General features: G+C 41.9%; 1 protein-coding gene across 4 annotated transcripts; it reads left to right on the plus strand.

Moving 5' to 3' along the window:
- Nucleotides 1-237: 237 nt before the first annotated feature.
- Nucleotides 238-19,860, plus strand: gata3 (GATA binding protein 3). 4 transcript variants are annotated; one of them, XM_070897126.1, is made up of 6 exons: nucleotides 238-519; nucleotides 1,799-2,338; nucleotides 5,339-5,440; nucleotides 7,255-7,400; nucleotides 10,025-10,150; nucleotides 17,503-19,860. In XM_070897126.1, the coding sequence occupies exons 1-6, from the start codon at nucleotides 288-290 to the stop codon at nucleotides 17,800-17,802; spliced, it is 1,446 nt and encodes a 481-aa protein (XP_070753227.1). In that variant the 5' UTR covers nucleotides 238-287; the 3' UTR covers nucleotides 17,803-19,860. The 4 variants fall into 4 exon arrangements, with proteins under 4 accessions (XP_070753227.1, XP_070753228.1, XP_070753229.1 ...); XM_070897127.1 differs by having other exon boundaries at nucleotides 7,258-7,400; XM_070897128.1 differs by lacking the exon at nucleotides 5,339-5,440.
- The last annotated feature ends 1,241 nt before the right edge of the window (nucleotides 19,861-21,101 follow it).

The following is a 21,101-nucleotide window of genomic DNA, read 5'->3' on the forward strand; positions in this document are numbered from 1 at the left end:
GCATTCTCCGTCGTTTTAAATGAGTTTCGATTTTAGACATTTGCTTTTTTGGGGGATTTGTGTCTCTGCTTTAACGGGGGCCAGGTGTTAGTTTCGTCTAAAGTAATCTTCGATTTCTTTCCCTTTTCCTCCTGCTGCACAGGTGTATGAGAAAACAGTCGCCAAGGATCACTTTGTGGATTCTGTAATTTAAAGACCAAATCTTGAACTTTTAAAATATATATATATAAATATATATTCTTTTTTTTAATATAAAAAAACAAGTTCGTTCGAAAAGTCTGATCGCGATGGAAGTTGATCAGCCTCGCTGGATGACCCACCATCACCCCGCCGTGTTAAATGGACAACATCCCGACTCTCACCACCCCGGGCTCAGCCATGGCTACGTGGACTCCGCGCCCTATCTCCCGTCCGAAGAAGTGGATGTACTTTTCAACATCGACAGCCAAGCTAACCACGTTGCATCCTACTATGGGAACTCGGTGCGAGCCGTGCAGAGATACCCCCCACCCCACCACGGTAAGATTCAGGCGTCGGCAGCTTTAACACTCCGGCTGCATTCTCAGCCTCGGATATTGTATCACCTCTCCACACAGAAAACCCTTTCACAAAAATCAACCACACAGTGATAAGAAATAATGCTTTTATGGTGAGATTTTCATTTTTTGTTTTAAGAAACTAGAGGCCTATATTGACAACTTTCCTGGGAAGGTGGGGAAATGCAAGTTGACTTACTTTTTAAAATGCCTTTAAAACTGTTGTTCCAAGAAGGCAACTTTTTATTACTAACCCGGGCCTCAAACTCCAGGGACGCAAAAAAAAAATGCTTCCTCGTGCAATTTCTGATCTGAAATTGACATATTGTTCGAGACCTTCAGAAAACAAGGGAGTACTTGGGCCATTTAGTGCAAGCACTTCCCGGATGTACTCGAGTAGTGCTATTTTCTGTGTCACGAAACTATTAAGTTAAAAAAAAAGTAAATTTTGATGTCAATTGAAACCAGTTTTTCTAATCCGTTAGGGATTATTATATTCGCTGTTGCCTATCGCAAAGTTTGACATTTCAAAGCTTGACTGGACACTTGGTACATAATGTTCTCGTTTTTTTGTGTGTGTGACCATTAGCAGCGTGGGCGTTCATTTTGTAACCTATTGAATGCGTTTAAAAGCTGTCATTGGCGGTGCTTGTCCGTGACAGGTTTAGTAGCTGGCGGAGAAAGCTATATATTTTATAAACTGAAAGTACCTTTGTAGACTTGTATTTGACCCTGCCGCTTAGCCTTTTGTGCCACATGCACCGTAAAAACAATTCTTACCTTTTCTACAAAAAAACTGACAATTTGTATCTAAAAGGATGTATCTGGATTCCACTCAGCACGGACCTTCCCATTTGTCTAATACACCAAATCGATCGCAGTGCACGTTATGCATAAAGGACGATTAGTTGAGGGAATTGAATACTTTACAAGCGTTTAATATTGTCTAAAAGGCAGAGCAAAAACGCCTCTTAGCGTCAGCACATGATCCTTGTTGAAAGTTTGGGAATATGGATAAAGCTGAGCGTAAATAATTAAAACAGGCAGCGTCACTACCAAAAGGGGTTCATTTTAAGTTAAAAACTCAGTATCAGACTGTGAGCCGTAAGCATTTATATGATTTAAAATTAAAAAAAATAAAAGTTTTACTGGGTCTGGAATTGCAGCATCTCTGACAGGTCCATTTGAAGAAACATTTCAGTAGGGATTCTGATGAACTGCTATGTTATATACTGATCCATACCTTTATTTTATCATTCTAGGGGGTCAGGTGTGCCGCCCTCCTCTACTTCATGGCTCTCTGTCCTGGCTTGATGGAGGAAAAGCTCTTGCCTCTCATCACAATGCTTCTCCTTGGAATCTGAGTGCATTCAGCAAAGCTCCTCTCCACCACAGCTCCCCGGGAGCTCTTTCTGTCTACCCTCCGTCCTCGTCAGCATCCCTCTCGGCGGGACACTCCAGCCCTCACCTCTTCACCTTTCCCCCTACCCCGCCCAAGGATGTCTCCCCAGACCCTACCATCTCCACCTCTGGGCCCAACAGCTCCAGCCGCCAGGAGGACAAGGAGTGCATCAAGTACCAGGTGTCCCTGGCTGAGGGCATGAAGTTGGAGACGGGATCCTCTCACGCCAGAAGCAGCATGGCATTAGGAGGGTGCTCGTCCTCAGCCCACCACCCTCTGGCCTCTTACCCACCTTATGTCCCCGAGTACAGCTCCAGCCTCTTCCCATCCGGCAGCCTGCTAGGAGGATCTCCCCCTGGCTTTCCTTCCAAAGCAAGACCAAAAGCACGCTCCAGTACAGGTAAGCATCACTCCATTCCTTACCAAACAAGGCATCCAGCACCAACCATGGTGCTGCTCACTGAAACACTTGGCGACACTGTGAAATCAAGGTTACACTATGAAATTGATAATCTTCCCTGTATGTTTATCATCTAGAAATTAGAAAGTAGACACACTTAAAAGTCAGAATTATGAAAGGCATTGTGAACTCATGATAGCTCTTTGGTTTGAACAAATATGTACCAGTGCACAAATAAACACAAACAGAACTCAAATCATTTAGAAAGATTTACATTAAATTAGTAATTAAGACATTCTAGCCTGTATCCAGTACATACATGCAGTTCAGGCAATGGGCGGCACATTGAGTGCCTTAAATGTCCCGATCCAACTTACTTTCGCATTAAAACCATTTTTTTTACCCACTGCGAATTCTTTTTGAATTCAAATTTGTAATAAGTAAAACACATATACTCACCAATAGGGGTTAGTGTTAGCTTATAATTAGAAAAGAAGAACTGGGGCATATTTGCAATAATACATGCATCCTGTGATTATATCACTATTAGTAATAAAGCCTCGAAAGGGACATACGTGTTCTGAATCTGACTAGAAGTCAACTCCAAACACACACAAACTGTGATGCATGTCCTTCAAAAGTACTTCATTGGCTGTAAAGCGCTTTGGAACGTCCTGAGTTTGAAAGGCGCCATTTAAATGCACGTCTTTGTTTCTATGTAAAAACACTAAACTAAACTCTATTACAAAGCAGTACAGTATTACGAATTTACTGCAAACCTATATTATATTGACACAGACTTCAAACCTAAACACTGGAAATCACCTATCTTGTCTTAATATCAAACCACCCCTCCCATTTCCTCATTGAGCCGCACAGGTACAGTACAGGCTGCTTATCAACTGTGCTAGTAGTTTAGGTGTCAGTTTATAGCTCCAACAACCCGAAGGCCTTTAAACAGAGGGAAATAGCAAATGTCTTTCCCTTTAAATATTACATTAAATATGCTTTGAAATGTAAAAGCATAGCTGGTGATTTGTAATCGCGGTTATTGTGTGCCTTTTATTGTTGCATATGAACTCGATTTAATCAAGTGCCTGTTTCCCGGTGAGAGCGATCCGGTGAATCTGCTCAGATTTCTGGAGCTGTGTCGGCGGGAGCAGTTAATGGGGCTGGGACATAGCAGACTGGCCCTTTTCGGGTCTCTGTGTTTTAGTTAATCCAATTATTTTCAGACTGATGCACGCGACAGTTACATTGTTTATCCAGCGCCGTGAACTTTAATAGATTCCGGATGCGGCAAGATACAGGCCAAACAGCAGAGCAGTCGAGAGTGGGGGGGGGGGGGGGGGGGCGGGTGCTGTCGGCTTCACAAATGGAACTGCTGCGCTATCGGTGACTGAGTAAGGCAGCGAGCTACAAATTAGCCATTCCGACACTTGGTAACATTGATCTAATTAATGCAAGTATCAGACATTGACAGTGCAACAGCAAATGCAGGCATGCACATTTATTTGCAACTAGAACACCACCAGGAAATACATTCCTTCATTAAATCCTCAATTATATATATTAAGTAATAACAGGTTAGGTAATATGGATAAAGACACCGCAACATTACCCACAAAATAACATAGAAGTGAGTTCTCCTCGCTCAGCAATATTTATTTTGCAGTTATTCCTTTAATGTTTGATCATGATTTTTTTTTGTTGGAGCTATGCATTTGCATGTTGCATGAATGGCGTTTCGAAAATATTCTGCCACAGTCATATTACGCATGTTGGTGGGATTACTGTGAGATTAATAGCTATTTGTATGGCAGATCAGGTCCTAGGGCTAATTTATTGAAAATGACTTGCATCAGTTGGATTTCTACAAAGCTGTTCTTGTAGTGTGTTGTATGTGGCAGCAGACTAGGCGTAAGTTGATACATGCTAGGGGAAAAAAATGTTTAAAAATAGGTCACTTTTGTCGCTCTGCGTGTATTTTTTTTTACACTATTTATGAGAGACTTTTTAATGTACAAGTTAGGTATTTGCGGTTTCGAAAAGCCCGAACCAACATAAGATTATGCGCAACATTATCCTCTCTTCCACTTATTTAAAAAAATAAAAATGGATGCGGACATTTAAAGGTGAAATAGTGGGAACGTGTTCTGGTTCAAAGGACGCCTTGCCCTCGAGTCTGTTCTTTTCTATAGAGAGCATGTCAAGCTGCAAATTTTGGAAAAAAAACGGTTAGAGCTTGTGGTTAGGGTGCGGATGCCTCCTCACAACGTACGTATTCAATACCCTTTGCTCTTTACAGATTCGCCGTAGTTCTGAAGGGCGACCAGGCTAGAAAAAGAAACATGCAAGGGGAGGGGAAAAAAAGCAGTTGAGGAGGGGGTGGGGGGGGGGGGGGAGTGGTTGTAACTTAATAGTTAAAAGTGGTAATGCAGAAAAAAAATGAAAGGATGAAAAGATCAATAGTGATGCTACCAGCTAACTATTATTTTAACTTGCGGTTCTCACCGCGCACACGCACCAAACTGAATATACAAGAGTTCTGCTGAGGCAACGGGACCTGTTAGTTTCATCATCAACCGCCCCCCCCCCCCCCCCCCGCTTCAGAAAATACACATCTCCAACACTGTCCCTTAAAGCTGCAGTACTCCCCTTTCAAGCTCACTTTATTTTCAGTTGGACAGTGTTTCATGAGCAGCGAGTTTTTGCCTTGTTCTTTTGACGTTTAGCTCAGTTCCAAGTAGATCTCTGGGCTGGGGCGAACTTTGGATTTGTGAAACTGATATTACTTTGAATTTGAAGACAGCACGAGGCTCAGAATCAGTCAGGATTGATCACCATACCCCCTCTGCCCCCACACCCTCCTTTTTTTTGAATGTTTATTAAAAAATCTAATGCACAAAAAAGTCCCTTTTAATGTGTCCTGAGTCTTCTTCAGACTGGCATACAGAATAAATAAGCAATGCATTGACCCTTCCCCTTCTGTTTTTTCAGGGGATCGCGAAAAAATACTTCGTGACTGTAAATTGCACCATTTGGAAGTTGACCGGTCAAGCTGTAGTGAACTGGGGATATGTGCATTCGACATTTTAATAGGTGTGCAACTTTATGTAGGTCAGGACATTGTCCAGTGTGTGGCATATGATTGTCAAAAAAAAGATGTCAACTGTGAACAGCTAGGAGTGCTCACGTAGTGGTTACCAATAGATGGTGTGCATGTTTTTTGCTCTACTGATGGAGACAGCCAGCGTTAGCACAGTTGACACTTTTGCGTCTAGAAATTAAGATTTTTTGCAGTATCCATGGCCATTTATTGACTTGCAATTTTTTGAAAACTGTAAAATGTACAATTATTCATTGTTTAAGTTTGTGTGTGTGCATGTGTGTGTTGGTGTGTGCATCCGTCCTATTTTATAAAGTTATGCATTAATCTGTTTACCTTGCCAGTACACAGAAGGTTGACTCTTGCGGAGTTCACCCGAAGTTGGCAAATATATAACTGGGAAATTGTTTTACAAAACTTGTTTTTGTCCCATTATGTGAACCCATCAGTGCATGTAAATTACTCATTTAGTTATCTATTGGCCCTCCAATGAACATCGACCATTAAAGTTTTGTAATAACCTTTGGCTAGCGTTTACAAATAGCTTTAACAAGATATCCTAACCTACAAGTTAAAGACTGCACTCAGCCTAATGTAATTGTGTCCCCATTGCACTGCAAATAGTTGCCTAAAAAGTGAGTTAGACCACACTTTTCATACTTTGATGTCCTCTGTGGCGCCACTCACATTATGTAGAAATTAAATAAAGGATCGTTTTAAAGAGCATTGCAACGTACTAACCATCATCAGTAATGCTAAACATTTCACATGTACTTTTACAATGTGATGTACTGAAAGATAAAGGAAAACAAAGGGCCCTGCATAAATATAGAAGAAAAGCCAGTGTGATTATGATGGTGTAGCAGAAACACATTGTATACCAGTAACATGTGCCAAAGCATTCTAACTACCTCAGCTTGGCTCACAGAGATAACTTTGAGAGTGGACTAGTCCACTTCCGGCTTCCAATATTATAACACAACCTTTAATGTTTTACAACTCTAATCCTCAAAATCGCTCATTCTGCCTACCCAACTGCGTCCGTGTGTATTGTCCATATTTGTAAAGTTAAACATACTTGCACTTTATGTAGGCCTATAGACAGGCCCAATAGTAAGACTACACACAATATCTATTCTATCATATAAATTCATACAGTCAGCTATACACTCAGAAATAGTACTTAGGCAATTGTTGATGCTGTTTTACCGGCGTGTACATACCTAGATATACTAATATAGACAATATACCTGCTTAGAAATAATAACCATACTTGTTTTCTGAATGCAGACACCTGAGTCTCTGTAGGCACACTGTAAACCAGTGTTGTCCAATAGAAATTGTTGACCAGGTGTGCCATAGCCACATGCACTCATTTTAGTGGAAAACACCTTAATGCACTCACACAATACAGGTAATTGCATCTCACATGTGTATATTGACTTAACAAACATCTGCCAGAAATCAGTAACCAAGGCAATAACGCAGTAACAACTATAAAAAAAACACTCTTTTAACCAACAAACGCTCAGAAAGATTAAAACATAATGAGTAGTGAGATCACACGGCCCAAGAACGGTGTCTTATTATTCACGTTTTTATTTACTGATCAAAAAGGCAATTAGCCACATCTTGATTTCCAATCAGCCACATGTGGCTAGTGGTTACTGCATTTGGACAATTGCTGCAGAGCGGCACCAATGCAGAGTACACAGCGATGCATTGCCCGACCTCTGCCTCGCGCGTGCGATCATTCATCTCCTGAAGTGAGGTGCCTGGAAGTGACTGGCTTGTGATTTGGTTTCAGAAGGTCGAGAATGCGTGAACTGTGGAGCCACCTCGACCCCCCTGTGGAGGAGGGACGGCACTGGGCACTATCTGTGCAATGCTTGTGGTCTGTACCACAAAATGAACGGCCAGAACCGACCTCTCATCAAACCCAAGAGGAGACTGGTACGTAGCACGGGGATCGAATGATCAAACGGCAGTTTTTCATTTCCTGATCTGAGTTAAGATTTTTTTTGGAAGAGGGTGGGAGGGGGGATGGCGGAAATTGACACGACACCTCGACACACCAGCTCTTCGAAGGTCTTGGGGGGAAAAAAAGCGGCTGCGAATCGGCTCGGGTATTTCTAGTGTTTTTCTATCACATATAACGGAGAAATGAACATTATAACCCGTCTCGATTCCGAAGCATTCAAGGTCTTGCCCCCTTTCATTGACAATCTTCAGCTTATTGATGGAGATATCTCAAGTTCAAATGGAAATTACATTGCAGTAAATTAATTTTAAAAATCCCTCTGATATCTTAGCAAGTAATACGTTCCTTAAGTGACATTTTTAATCGCACTCTTGACTTCCTGAATAGCTGACAGAAAATGTACTTATTGGTTTTCCGTTGTCAGTGTTGGAGGTTGGCTATTTTATTTTACACATTGTATCTACGTCATTGAGTGGGACCCAGCAAGATTATATATTGTACAACACACCCAGGCACACAATGTCCTGATTCCATTTTAAACAGATAGAATGCAAGTGTACAAGAATGACAGGCCTCTGTGGGGTTGAACAAACCATTCCATGTGACAGACCTTCTCCCCAGCTTGTTATTGCGGGCACCTCGACCATCAGTATCTGTGGAAAAAGTCATTAGTGAGAGATCCGCCGCCTCTCCAGTGCCCTGGTCATTGGAACCTGGCTGATTCTGGCTTTAATATGTCACTAGTTTGCCAGATACCCATTTCAGACCGTGGTCCACTCCCCCCCACCCACCAAAGGATACACAAAAAAATAAAGTTGATTACAATTTGTTGGGAATCAATCAAGCGTGCATTTCATGTTGTCTCAATTGTATTCCCTTGTCCAAACCATCCCGCTCCCAGGGCACTCTTTTGTCCTCTTGTGAAAATGTTGATTCTAATGACTGACCCCTAATGGAATTCCAATCTTTCACAGCCTCGTTAGGATCGGAAAACTTTCGAGGGAGGGAAATGTTTGCACTGCACTTATTTGGCAGCGGGTCTCCCCTTTCTTCATACTCTCTCCCCCCCACCACCCCGCCTCTCCTGCTCTCTAATGTAAAAAGCTGACTTCCTATCCAAAGGCTGCCGGATATCTGCCGGCTCCAGATAACTGCTTTCTGCAACAATATCGCTTCCCGACCTCCTAACACAAAGGTGTTTGAACAAGAAATCAGGAGGAGGAGGGGGGAATGGAACGATTAAAGTGGGAAGTTTCGGGTGACTTGTCCAAACAGGATCAGCTCGAAGTCTATGTCATCAGGAGAAAAATATGTGGCACCCTATTAGTCCCGACTGTTCTCTGTATCCCTCCTACAATAACACGGATTGAGAATTATTCAATCCAGGCGGCTTTTGAATTGTGTTGATTGCATTTTTTTTAAATGATCAGTGCAGTTCCTAAAACAAATACTTTCACATTCTGTTCCCGGGAAAAGGAAACGGGGAAATCACACCAGGAAAATCACGGCTTAAACTAACGAAACTTTCTATTAAAGCTGAACTCATTAGAAAGATAAGACGAATTTTATGCCCACCCCAGGCTCGCTTCCCAAAGAAATACGAACAATTCTCCTGTCTGAACCTTTACCGGGAAACTCATTTTCCTGTAATGTAGCCCCGTTTTTCTTTTTGAAGACGTTTTATACAATGAACCGCTTGCCAAAGAACCCAAGATTTGTTTAGAAAGTGTTTTTTTTTAAATCCTCGTTGACACTGCAGGGATATGGGAAAGAGCGGGGACTGGGACTAACTGGATTACTCTTGGAAGGAGCCGGCATAGACTCGATGGCCTTCTTCTGAGCTGTACTATTCTATGATTCATAAATTAAACATATAATTCAAAAGCGAACATCTAAGCAGGGTGACATTCTTTTCATATATATCTATAAAAAAACGAAAGGTAAACAGAAATTATAGCATTTACAAACCAGCCCTCGCCCTGCAATTGTTTAATGATTTGTGGGACATTTGACAGGCCTCCTTTAAGAAGTTGCCGTTCACTTGCCTGGCTGTTACTCATCCATTTCAGGGGGGTTTGTAAGACCATCCAAGTCAGTACAGGTAATACTTGCGCTGATTTCGTTTTCGAAGGGTTTAGGCTTCAAGGAGCAGATCCTTATCCAACTATCTAATAACCATGTACAGTAAATACAGCGGGCTTACAGTCAACCATCGCTTGTGTCTGCATTCCCAAGACAGTCACGATCTTTTTTTTAAAGCCTCCAGCATAATACATTAATTTAGAAAAATAGAATTGAAAAGTACTGGAAATAACTTGCATTTATATAGCGTATTTGATGACCTCTAGAGGATTTACAGCCAATCGTCTGTTGCAATGTAGGAAACACGAAAATTAGGTATACATATCGAGTTTAAAAATATATTTTTTTCAGGATTAGATTTATAAATTGGCGAGAGGAAGCACAATATATATATATTTTTTATCAGATAGAGCTGCCTGCACTCAACCCTTGTGACTTTGCTTGTATAGACAGATTTCATGTGTGTGTGTGTGTGTGTGTGTTTTAAAATTCCCTTTGTGTTGTGTTATTTCAGTCTGCTGCCAGGCGAGCAGGGACATCCTGTGCGAATTGTCAGACCACAACCACCACGCTGTGGAGACGGAATGCCAACGGAGACCCTGTCTGCAACGCATGCGGGCTCTACTATAAACTCCACAACGTGAGTACATGCAACCGTGTTGGTCGCAGCCGATCTGTGAAGGTGCCCGTTGGCTCCCTTCCTTCTGCAAACCTGTGTCCCGCATCTTTTGGGGGAAACATTCCAATGTTCCCAAAGGACTGCATGTTAATACCCTGCACCGGCACGATGGGCGGAATGGCCTCCTGTGCTACTACCATCCTAATGACAAAAAGTTGCAATTTTAAGAGGAAGGGATAGAGCGGATGGATTGTGGAGTAAGATATTCCACTGTTTAAAAAAAAATAGCTGCACCTATATCATCACCTCGCACGTATTCTGACTGCAGATAACGCGCAAAACTGATTCTAATCGGAATTGTTAAGAGAAAAAATAATTATCATGAAGGGTTACTTGAAATATAGCGATCCCAGAATAGAGAAATGTTGGAGAGAAATGGACTCCCCGCCCCCACAGATTCCAGGCCAGCAGTGTGTTAATGCCCGAAAAGAATACCGTGAGACAACATTTGAAATTAACAAGTTAACCAACAAAAAAAACCCAGGAGATTGTCGAGATAATTTCGAGTTAATGCAACAAAAATGGAATGGGCGTAGCGACGGGCATTTGTGCTTGTAAACCTGAAAACTAAAGGCGTAGGAATATTGACAGGGCAAAAAGGTTTGATCTATGGAGCTGTCGGGCTAACGAATCAACATTCCCATGTAGAGGGTGAAGTGAGTGTCAATTCAAGTCAAACAACACCCGGAGTTTCGGTATGACAGCGTCATTCATTGAAAGAGGCGAGCTGCGGACCAGGGGGGGTAATGACCCCAGCAAAACGATAATAAATACATCATCTTTAAATCTATTAATATGTAAATTAATCGGCATGGGCGGGGAGACAATTGATGTGTGTTTGGTAAAACTTTGCCTGGTATGATTGCAGAAAGTGCGCACATTAATGTTATGAAATAAATTGAGCGAGTCAAAGTAGGTAACCGATTATAAAAGTGAAATTGAAGGCAATTCAGTTGTAGATTAGATGGAATTTGAAGTGCAGCTAATGTAATTGACTTGGATTGGTTAACGTGTTAATATGTGCGCCCGGGCACTTTTAATCAAATTCTATGGAGTGAAGGTTGACAAAAGGACGAAAGCATAAAAGTGCACGGTTTAAATTGGAAGCGATACCTTTTAGATTGTGCCGAGGAGGTGGGGCGGACGGACGATATAGGAGACCACCTCTGTTGCCAGTTTATTGGGACGGATTTAGTGCCTGTAGTAATTGTCACGTGAGTGGCGCCAGACTCATTCAATCAATTAATCCTCACGGTGCATCAGTATGGACAGACTTCATCTGGTGTGCATTTCTCTGGCAGCTGCCAATAAACTTTAGCCTGCGGGCTCTTGAGTCTTGTTTGTTGATTTAGGCTCTGCCCATCTCTGTCCAGTCTTATTATTAGCAAGTTTACAAGAATGTCTCCAAGTGTTACATTGAAAAAAAAGATAATGACTAGCCTCTAGAACTCGTAAGAGTTCAAATAGTTGCATTGAGGGGGTTGCATCTCTCTAGATCTTTGAAGTATTTGCCAGCCATTTTAAACATTTTCTAACAGACTATTCTCACGTCAGCAACCTATGTTGAATCAACCTTTGCTTTGAAGCCCAACAATATGCAGTAACACTAGATTTGAGCGACAGATATTGGCCTGATGTACACTAACCATCACCTAGTTCTTTAGGAGTCACTTAAGAACTCACTTTTAGAGTGGAAGCAAGTCTTCCTCGATTTCGAGGGACTGCCTATGATGATGACGATTTTTTTATCGAATCAATTTGATGATATGCTCAATAACTCTACATTTCCTCTCCCTTGTCCATCTTTGCATTGTTAATACAATCTAGGTAATCCCTCATTAAATCTGTACTACCCCCTTGTCTATGTCCAACTGCTTAGCCTAAGGGCAACATATATATTAAGGCAACCTAAAGAAAGAAAGACTTGGATTTATATAGCGCCTTTCATGTCCACTGGATGTCTCAAAGTGCTTTACAGTCAATGAAGTACTTTTGGAGTGTAATCATTGTAATGTGGGAACCTACTGTGGGCTGGGAGTATTTGGACCATATTTTAATGTACTTTCCTTACCATTATGCCTCCATTACAGACTTATAAGTTGTAGAAAATATTACAATGTTATGCTGTAATGGCTTGTTTAGCAAGAACAGTTGAATGTGCAAGAACTGTAAGAAAGGACTAGAAAGATATGCTGCGCTGTAAATTTCTAAAGACTTGAATTTATATAGCGCCTTCATGACCACCGGACGTTTCAAAACTCTTTACAGCCAATGAAGTACTTTTGGAGTGTAGTCACTGTTGTAATTTAGGAAACGCGGCAGCCATTTTGCGCACAGCAAGCTCCCACAGACAACAATGTAATTCAATAGATTTGAATAGTTACTGTGGTAACTACAGAGGTGGCTGATTTTCCATGCGTTAATATACATTTTGCTTAAATAGCACATTTGTGCAGTTGCTGATTTATAGTTAAAATCTGAGTTAAAATACTTAGAACTGATAAGTGTTTAGTCATTAATAAATGAGGCGAATGGCATTAACTAGCGTCGAGTGAGACAGCCTCAGTACAGAGATGCCGGCTGGAAGTGAACTTGCCTCAGTAGGAATGGATGAGGCACTGGCCTGGATAGCATTACTTATTCAGGTAGATGAGAGCCAGATTAGCCAGGGAATGCAGAGAGCATCATAGCATGTGCAGTGTCTCGAGAGAAATGATGCTGAAGTGGAATGACGGCAGCATTTTAGCAATGATAAACAAAATAAAATTACTCGCCTAGTTTTAAAATGACTCAGCGATTTCTTGTGACAATTGCCTTTAATTCTGAGCTCATCAAAGCCATAAGTTCAAGTGCATCCACACCATAGTCATCTGTTCACTGTATAATTTTGGAAAATCATCATTTTAACATACGTTCTAGACACTTCAAAGCACTTTGTGCAATTAATTACTTTGGAGTACAGTAACTGGTTCTGTAGGCATTGTTCATTTGGATCTGCAGTCAAGGATCCATTGGACATAGTTAGTTTGATGACAGTATTAAAGTAAACCATTAAGTAGTATAGCAGATTTATGACTACGGAAGAGCTAAAAGAGCTATTTTTGGTTTTGCCATTGGAACTGCACTTTCTTTTCAGTTAGGAAAGGGTTCACTATCATTCTTTTGGGCTGGTTTGGTGGATTGTCTCCCACTTATAATGTATAGAATGACATAGCATTTACAGCGCAGATCCATGCTGGCGTTTATGCTCCACACCGGCCTCTTTCCACCCTTCTATATCTCACCCTATCAGCATATCCTTCTATTCCTTTCTCCCGCATACATTTATCCAGCTTCCCCTTGAATGCATCTGCGCTATTCTCCTCAACTACTCCTGTTGCTGTGAGTTCACATTCCAACCACTCTCTGGGTGAAGAAGTTTTTCCTGAATTCCCCATTGGATTTATTAGTGACTCTCTTAGAATCAGAGAATGACACAGCCCAGAAGGAGATCATTCGGCCCGTTTTGCCTGTGCCGACTCTTCGATAGAGCTCTCCAATTAGTACACGAGAGGAATTCACTCCTTGCTCTGATTTATTATGACAATCTTCCTGATTCGCATCCTGGTATAGTGGGATTGGGGAGGGGGGGGAGATGGGATCCAACCTGTAAGAGGGAAAAAGAGAATCAGAAACTTTCTGGGCAGGCTGCAAGGTCAAAACCACCAGCTGAAGGTTTGTTCTCGGCTGTGCTGGCACTGTGGACAACTTGTTTTCGGCTCCAGATCAAGACCTAGTTTAGAAAAGTGAATTCTCTTCAGCAGCAGTTGCAATCTGGGGGTTGGAAAGCAGGCAGCTGCTATAGCCTTACTCTTTGAAGACGCACACCTTGAGCAGAGATGGAGTTGAAGTCATGGGGCACAATTTGTCTATATACACTGAAGAACAATTTGTGTTGCGAAAGTAGATGGTGGAGGTGGGGAAATTTAACACCTGAGAAAGCCATAGATTGGGGAAACGGTTTAAGATGGAAAGGACTTGGATTTTCTTGATCTGAAACAGTAAGCCAGCAAGTGAGAATGAGATAAAAAATGTTTCAGTTGTCCTGAGGGGTTATGAAATCCATTCTCCAACCTAAATAAGGAACTTATTCAAAATCTATTGATTGAGCCTCCGTTTCTTCGCCAGGTAGATGTTGTAGTTGGAGGTGATCACGGATCAAGGTGACATGTTTATTCATTGGCTCACATGTAGCAAGTACAAATACTATACACCGAAAACAGGCGATCGATCAGAAACAATAGTTTAACGTGTCTAACAGTCAGAGAGAAATATGTACATTTATGTCGCCTTTCAGTTTCTTAACAATAAAAAGGTTTTTTTCCAGGAAGCTCTGTGGTTTCAGCCATGGGCTGTGCTGAGTTAGCAGTTTTCAACTAGAGCAGTGGTTAGGTGGTGCAGTTGGGTTTAGCAGCCCTGGGCTGAGGAGGGAAACAATCAACAAAGGTTCTTGCTTGTAATCACTATCCAGTCATCGTCCCGCCCACCCCCCTCAATGGAAAGTGCCTGTGTTTTAGCATTGGATAAGCCCAGGATTACGCTTGGCTGCCATGTTCATATAGTCGAATAGCTGGTAACACCGTCGAACATAAGACATAGGAGCAGGGGCAGGCCATTCGGCCCTTCGAGCCTGCTCTGCCAATCATTAAGATCTTGGCTGATCTTCGATCTCAACTGCACTTTCCTGCACTATCCCCATATCTCTTGGTTTCCTTAATGTCCAAAAAATATTAAAGTCGAGGCCTACATTTGGCCACTCGTGTGAGGTGCCAGAGGATGTCTAGCACCCAGCATGTACTAGTACCTTTAGGAATGGAGGGGAAGAAATGGAAGAGGAATAGGATTTTGGGAAGGGGAAAAAGGAACTTTGGTTGATTGAATGGATTTCATTGGGTTTAATTTTCTCTTAACCGTAATTTTCTGTATGCAACGAAAAGATTAACACAATCCCACTATGTAAGCACTTTACTTATTTCGTTTGTGAGAAAAAATAACTTGGAAGTAAAATGCTTTGAAGGCACAATTGTAAATTTAACAACCAGGGCTGTTTTAGCCATTTAGCAGTCATCTAGTGAGCAGTGTACATAATGTTTTACATCCACGCTGGATATAATGCAAGAAGAACTGCAGACATGGCCTAAGGGTGTGAAACAAAAAAAACTGTTCTTGGATCTGTGCAGAACAATGCTAGAGGCAGTGTTCTGATAAGCCCTTTCACCCATCCATTGGGTGACACCACATGTACTTGGGTGTGATCACAGTGTCTTCATGTATCCAATTTTGTGGCAGCAGTTTCTTTTTCTGAAACCTTACTTTTAAGCGTGAAGAAAATGAAGCTATTTAAAGGGATTGAAAAAAAACCCTAACCGATCAAAGATCTTTTACATGTGTTAAGTGTACAATGTACAGTGCGAGTTTCTAATGGCAACGTAGAAACATAGAAATTTACAGCGCAGAAGGGGCCCATCGTGTCCGCGCTGGCCAACAAAGAGCCGCACGGGAGTTGGAATTCTCCCACTATACAGTATATAACTAGAGATCCATTGCATGGAACAGAGGAGGATGAGGGGAGACCTTATTGAGGTTTATAAAATTATGAGGGGTCTGGATAGAGTGGATAGGAAGGACATGTTTCCCTCAGCAGAGTGGTCAACAACCAGGGGGCATAGCTTTAAAATAATTGGTAGCAGGTTTAGAGGGGATTTGAGGGGACATTTTTTCCACCCAGAGGGAGAGGGAGGGGGTTCTGGAATCACTGCCTGAAAGGGTGGTAGAGGCAGAAATCTTCACCACATTAAAAAAGTACTTGGATGTGCACTTTACGTGCCGTAACCTACCAGGCTATGGACTAAGAGCTGGAAAGTGGGATTAGGCTGGGTAGCTCTTTGTTGGCCGGCAGAGACATGATGGGCCGAAATGGCCTCCTTCCGCGCTGTAAATTTCAATGATTCTATGAAATGCAGTGCACACATAAGAGCAAGACTCTTGGTGGCAGTGGTCAGGGAAATGAGTCTGTCTATTAATTCTGTACATTCGCATGACACATCATTTGTGATGGCCAAATTCAGTTGTCAGAACAGGGTTGGGACCAAAAAAGGGGGAGTCAACTCTTGATGAAGTGGGTGGAAAAGTTGCATTTTGTGTGCATTTCTTTTTGATGCTGCACCATTGTTGTCAAGGGAAGTGTTTCGAATGTGCAATCGTTTCCTGGCATTTACCACACAAACTATTATTGTTTTAGATTTGGCGCTGTAAAATTTCTTAAGATTGCGGCACTTTTTAAACTCTGTACTTAAAGGCTCATCTGCCTGAAAATCCGCCGTGCCGATCCCTGCTGTGTGATGTCTTGAAGGTGTTAGTTTTCCACTTAAAACCTGATTGACAGCTGTTGAAGTGCGTCTGAAGACTGGAATCGAGTAATGGAATTGTAAATGAGAATGAGCTAGATAGTACTCACAGAAAATTGAGAACATTCCTTTTCTCGTGTTCTGGTATCGTAGCATTTTCTGCATCTGCGCTGCGTAAAAGGATCAAGACAGGCAAAAATAAGGAGCACCTCAGGTTTAGACAGTAAATGTTTCTGTTTTGATTGCAAATAGCAGAGGAGCTATTTTCTAGCTACTTGTTCATATGTACAATACATAGAATGTATTATTGAAAAATATTGTCACAAGCAAAATTCAGATAGCTGTACTTTTTTGTAGTAAACATTGTAGTAATTTTTTAAAGACCAAGAGGTTACACACAGTTCAGTTCCCAGCCTGTGTTGAATTAGCTCAACTTCGCTAAGATAGCAGTTGGGTTGTTAGAATTAGCCTCAGCGACCTTGCGTTAGGAAGGGTGAAAGCTGAGCTGCAGTTCTCACTTCTGATTACTATTTAGTGAATCCTACTGGAAGCTCTGTGTGTGAGTGTGTGAATGTGTGTGCATGAGTGCATATGTATGTGTGTGTAAGTGCATGTGTGTGTGTATGTCTGTGTGCATATGTATGTGCATGTTTGTGTGTGTGTGTGCATGTGTGCGTGCGTGCGCGCGCATGTCGGCACAGCACAGGATTGGGTTCGGCACTCTGTAGTCGAATAGCCTGCCAATACTCACTGTCTAGACTCACATGTGGCTTCTTCATTGAGGTTCTGAAGAGCTGCCCGTGCCCATCGAACCATACCTCAGCAAACGTCAGCACCTACAAGAGAAGAAATTGTAGGTTTGAGGAGGAGGAGAGGCAGAATAAAATATAATATTTTAAAAGTATCTTTTCTTTTCTGCATCCACAGATTAACCGGCCATTGACCATGAAGAAAGAGGGAATCCAGACCCGGAACAGGAAAATGTCCAGTAAATCCAAGAAGTGCAAAAAGACCCACGATGGTCTGGATGAGTTTTCAAAGAGCCTCATGGACAAGGCTAGTTCTTTCAGCTCCACAGCTCTCACGAGACACATGTCCCCGATTCACCATATTCCACCCTTCAGCCACTCGGGCCACATGCTGACGACGCCAACACCGATGCATCCATCTTCCGGTCTGTCCTTCGGGCCTCACCATCCGTCTAGTATGGTCACCGCGATGGGCTAAGAGGTCTCCCACTCGGAAGCTTGGGACCGCAGAGCAAGCCTGCTTTGCATTAACATTTTCCAAACGAGAAGAGAGAGAAAAGTATAAAAGCGAGCAATGCCAGCCGTCTTCAGATGGTAGGAAGCCTCTGAGACAGGACGACCATAAACTATTACTTCCTGTTAGTAAGCTTCGCTTCAGATAAGAGTTTCCCTAGACATCACCTATAAAGGAGCTCAGTATGCTGTGTATGTACGCTCCACCACTGAATCCTCAACCACCATTTGTGAATACGTCATTGTAGAGTCATCACCTGTTTATTTGTGAGACAGGATCTTGTTGCTGTGAAATATAATTTTAAACAAGATGCCACCTGCCCTCCCTTCTTCCTCCACACACCTCCCTTACCCTCCCCCCGACCCCTGCCCCCCCCCAAATCCTGCAAATAACCTGTAAAATATACAAGGAAGAAATGGGTCAACTGTGAGACCGTGTGGGGGGGGCTTCTCGTGTGTGTACCATGATCAGCCGCGGATGGTTTGGAGAAGACCCTCGGACTGAGGGGGAGACGCACAGAGTTTAAAAGAGGAGACAACAAACTGACAAGAGGAGAGACAGACTACTCCTCTCTGCTCATAAAACTGCCGGAAACAAACTCCCAGATCTACTGCCTCACACCAGCGGAAGTTGTTTGATGCATTACCTTGTAGACAGACCATTTATCTGGGCTTCAGCCTCCACATAGGAAGTGCTATCAGTTGCAGGCAATCAGTGTTATACACGGATATTGCCAATGAGGACTCTGGACAGCTATTGTCCCTAGCTGCAATGCATTGTGAACAAGTTCCTGTAACTGTTGTTTGTATGTAAGTAATTCAGACTACCAGAAGAAGATGTAGAAGAATTATTTCATTACACGCTATTACAAACTGAATGGTTGTATACATTTAACAGAATTATAATTGCTAGTGGAAAAAAAAAAGACTGCTACAGTTTTTGTTGGATAATATTTTTTTCTTTAAAAAAAAAATAAACTAGATTTAATTTTGTTGATCTAATGCGGTTATGCTTGAGAGGGTTTTTAAAATTTTGTTTTGGTTTGCTGATGTTTGGATGGTTTCCTGGCACCACAGCGTCTGTCTTTGCTTGTCCCTCTCACCACAATTTTTGTGGGTGTACAGGAAATATGAAAATTGCATGTTAGCACTATTGGCCTCAAAGCCTAAGGCCTAGTGACAAAATACTGTGGTTCTGGTAATGTGTACCTCCTGTGATCTTCAGGTCCTGCTCTGAGGGTCTCTGTAGCTTTGAGAGTCAAGTACTGTAACTGTCGTCTCCTTAACTTCACGTAAAACATTTAAAAAAATTATTAAAAAAAAACTTAGCTCCATGTACAACTTTTAACTGCTACAGTCTATTTTATTTTCTAAAAAAAAATTGTGAATAAAGCATTTACAGCTTCTTTAGTCTATTTACAAGCCCTTTCTTTAAAAAAAATCTCTTTTTTTGCTTTCAACTTGTCCAATCTCTTCTACCTCAACCACATGAAGTTAATAAAGGACTAAATAACTGTAAGAACTCATTAAATTCAGCACATCTGGGAGTTAACAAGCAAGTTATGGTCAGTCCTTTTAACAGTGCAGTGTCGGAAAACCACCCAAAATCAATGTTGGTGCTGTGCACCTTACCCATGGCGCAGAGCATACCTATAATATAATAACCACTTGTGCATCTTTTTAGTGGCTGGTTTTAAGCACGTCACCCATTACACCTCTTGTTTCTCTTTATTTTTCATTGTAAAATAATTCCTGTCTTGTTCTTATTTCGAGGTACTGACAAAGCCAAACAAAGATGTGCAATATGACATAGAAAACTGGCAGCGTAGACAAATATAACAGGTTCTAAGTTATTTGTACATTATGCAGTACCTTTCAGATGTGGAGCTTTTAAGGATACAGTATTTCTCTTTTTTTCTAGTAAAGTAAGTTATTGGTGAATAGATATTACCTGACCTGTTCCTATCCCTTGTAAAGAATGGAATACCTATGCTACTTGTATTAATAAATCAACAGAGAAGTGTACGAGTTTGAATCCGTTGTCTTATGTAGTGATCTGGCCTTTCAAGTTGTAAGCTCTGGCGTTTGGGCTGGGTAAATCTGTTAAGTATCCATTGTGAGTGAGTAGGATGTAACTTTGAGACTGATTTACATACTTCGGTTGAGGGAGAGCTGGCTGGTCAGCATTTAAGACTTGGTTCTCTGCCATATGTGCACACGTATGTACAGGTACAACGTCCGGAATCCGGAATCAAATCCGTGCCGGTTTTTTGGGGTTTTTCCTGATTTCAGACAAGAAAATCAATAGTCTGAAATCCGGAATCCTCGGGACCGAATCCATGCCGTATTTTGGGTTTTGCTGGATTTCGGTAAATCCTCCTCTCCTCGCCACTCGCCGAAATGTCCGGTTTTCGGCCAATTACAGTTTTCAGAGTTCTGGATTCGGGACGTTGCACCTGTATCTTAAAATGGGCAAAGAGCAATATGTCAATAATATATTGCCTACAGCATTGGTTTTCAAACTCTTCTGTGTGGAGGATCCCCCTGCAATATTGACACACTCCTGGAGATTGCACGCAAATATTGACACGCTCCCAGGGACTCCTTATCCTATGCTGTCAAAGATGGTGTCAAAGCTACTCGGAGGAAAAATAATGCTATCATTACAGAAATATTATTAATACACAGCAACCTAAATAATGTGCTAGAAAGTCATCAAAAATAGAAAATTCTGATGAGCCTTTGTGGATTCACTAGAGTGCAGACACCCCTATTTGGAAGCCAACGGGGATAAAGTACTAACCACTAGATTAAATTCAATTACAACTTCATTGGCTGTAAAGCGCTTTGGAAGGTTCTGAGGTCATGAAAGGCACTATATAAATGCAAGTTCTTTATCTGAAGATGGAGTATTAGGGAATTTAAACTTCCAAGGTAAAATTTAAGATTTACATCACGGACTTATCTGGGAACTCGTGAGTTCAGCTGAGAAAATTCTGGGAGGGGAACCATTATGACATTATTGACTTAGCAACTGAAAATTGACATGTGCAATATTATCAGTTTAATAACACGGGAGCGCCACTGTTATCTCAGCAGCCACATCGACCTTCACAAGAGTGGCTCCTTGTTTAACTTTTGACAGATGTTAAATGGGGAGTTTCGTTCGAACAGTTAGGAGGCAGGTTGGCGCTCTCTGCGATGACCTCTGCCAGGCAATGATGCAAGCTGGTGACTGACACACGCCCAGCAATGGAGCCCGCA

Source organism: Pristiophorus japonicus, chromosome 13, assembly GCF_044704955.1.
Source record: "Pristiophorus japonicus isolate sPriJap1 chromosome 13, sPriJap1.hap1, whole genome shotgun sequence".
Taxonomy (NCBI): Eukaryota; Metazoa; Chordata; class Chondrichthyes; family Pristiophoridae; genus Pristiophorus; species Pristiophorus japonicus.

What these genes read in the sequence shown, in the direction of transcription:
- gata3 (XM_070897126.1), top strand. Translation starts at nt 288, where the DNA reads ATGGAAGTTGATCAGCCTCGCTGGATGACCCACCATCACCCCGCCGTG. An exon ending in TCAAACCCAAGAGGAGACTG is followed by an intron (nt 7,401 to 10,024) that starts GTACGTAGCACG and finishes GTGTTATTTCAG; the next exon opens with TCTGCTGCCAGGCGAGCAGG. An exon ending in TCTACTATAAACTCCACAAC is followed by an intron (nt 10,151 to 17,502) that starts GTGAGTACATGC and finishes CTGCATCCACAG; the next exon opens with ATTAACCGGCCATTGACCAT.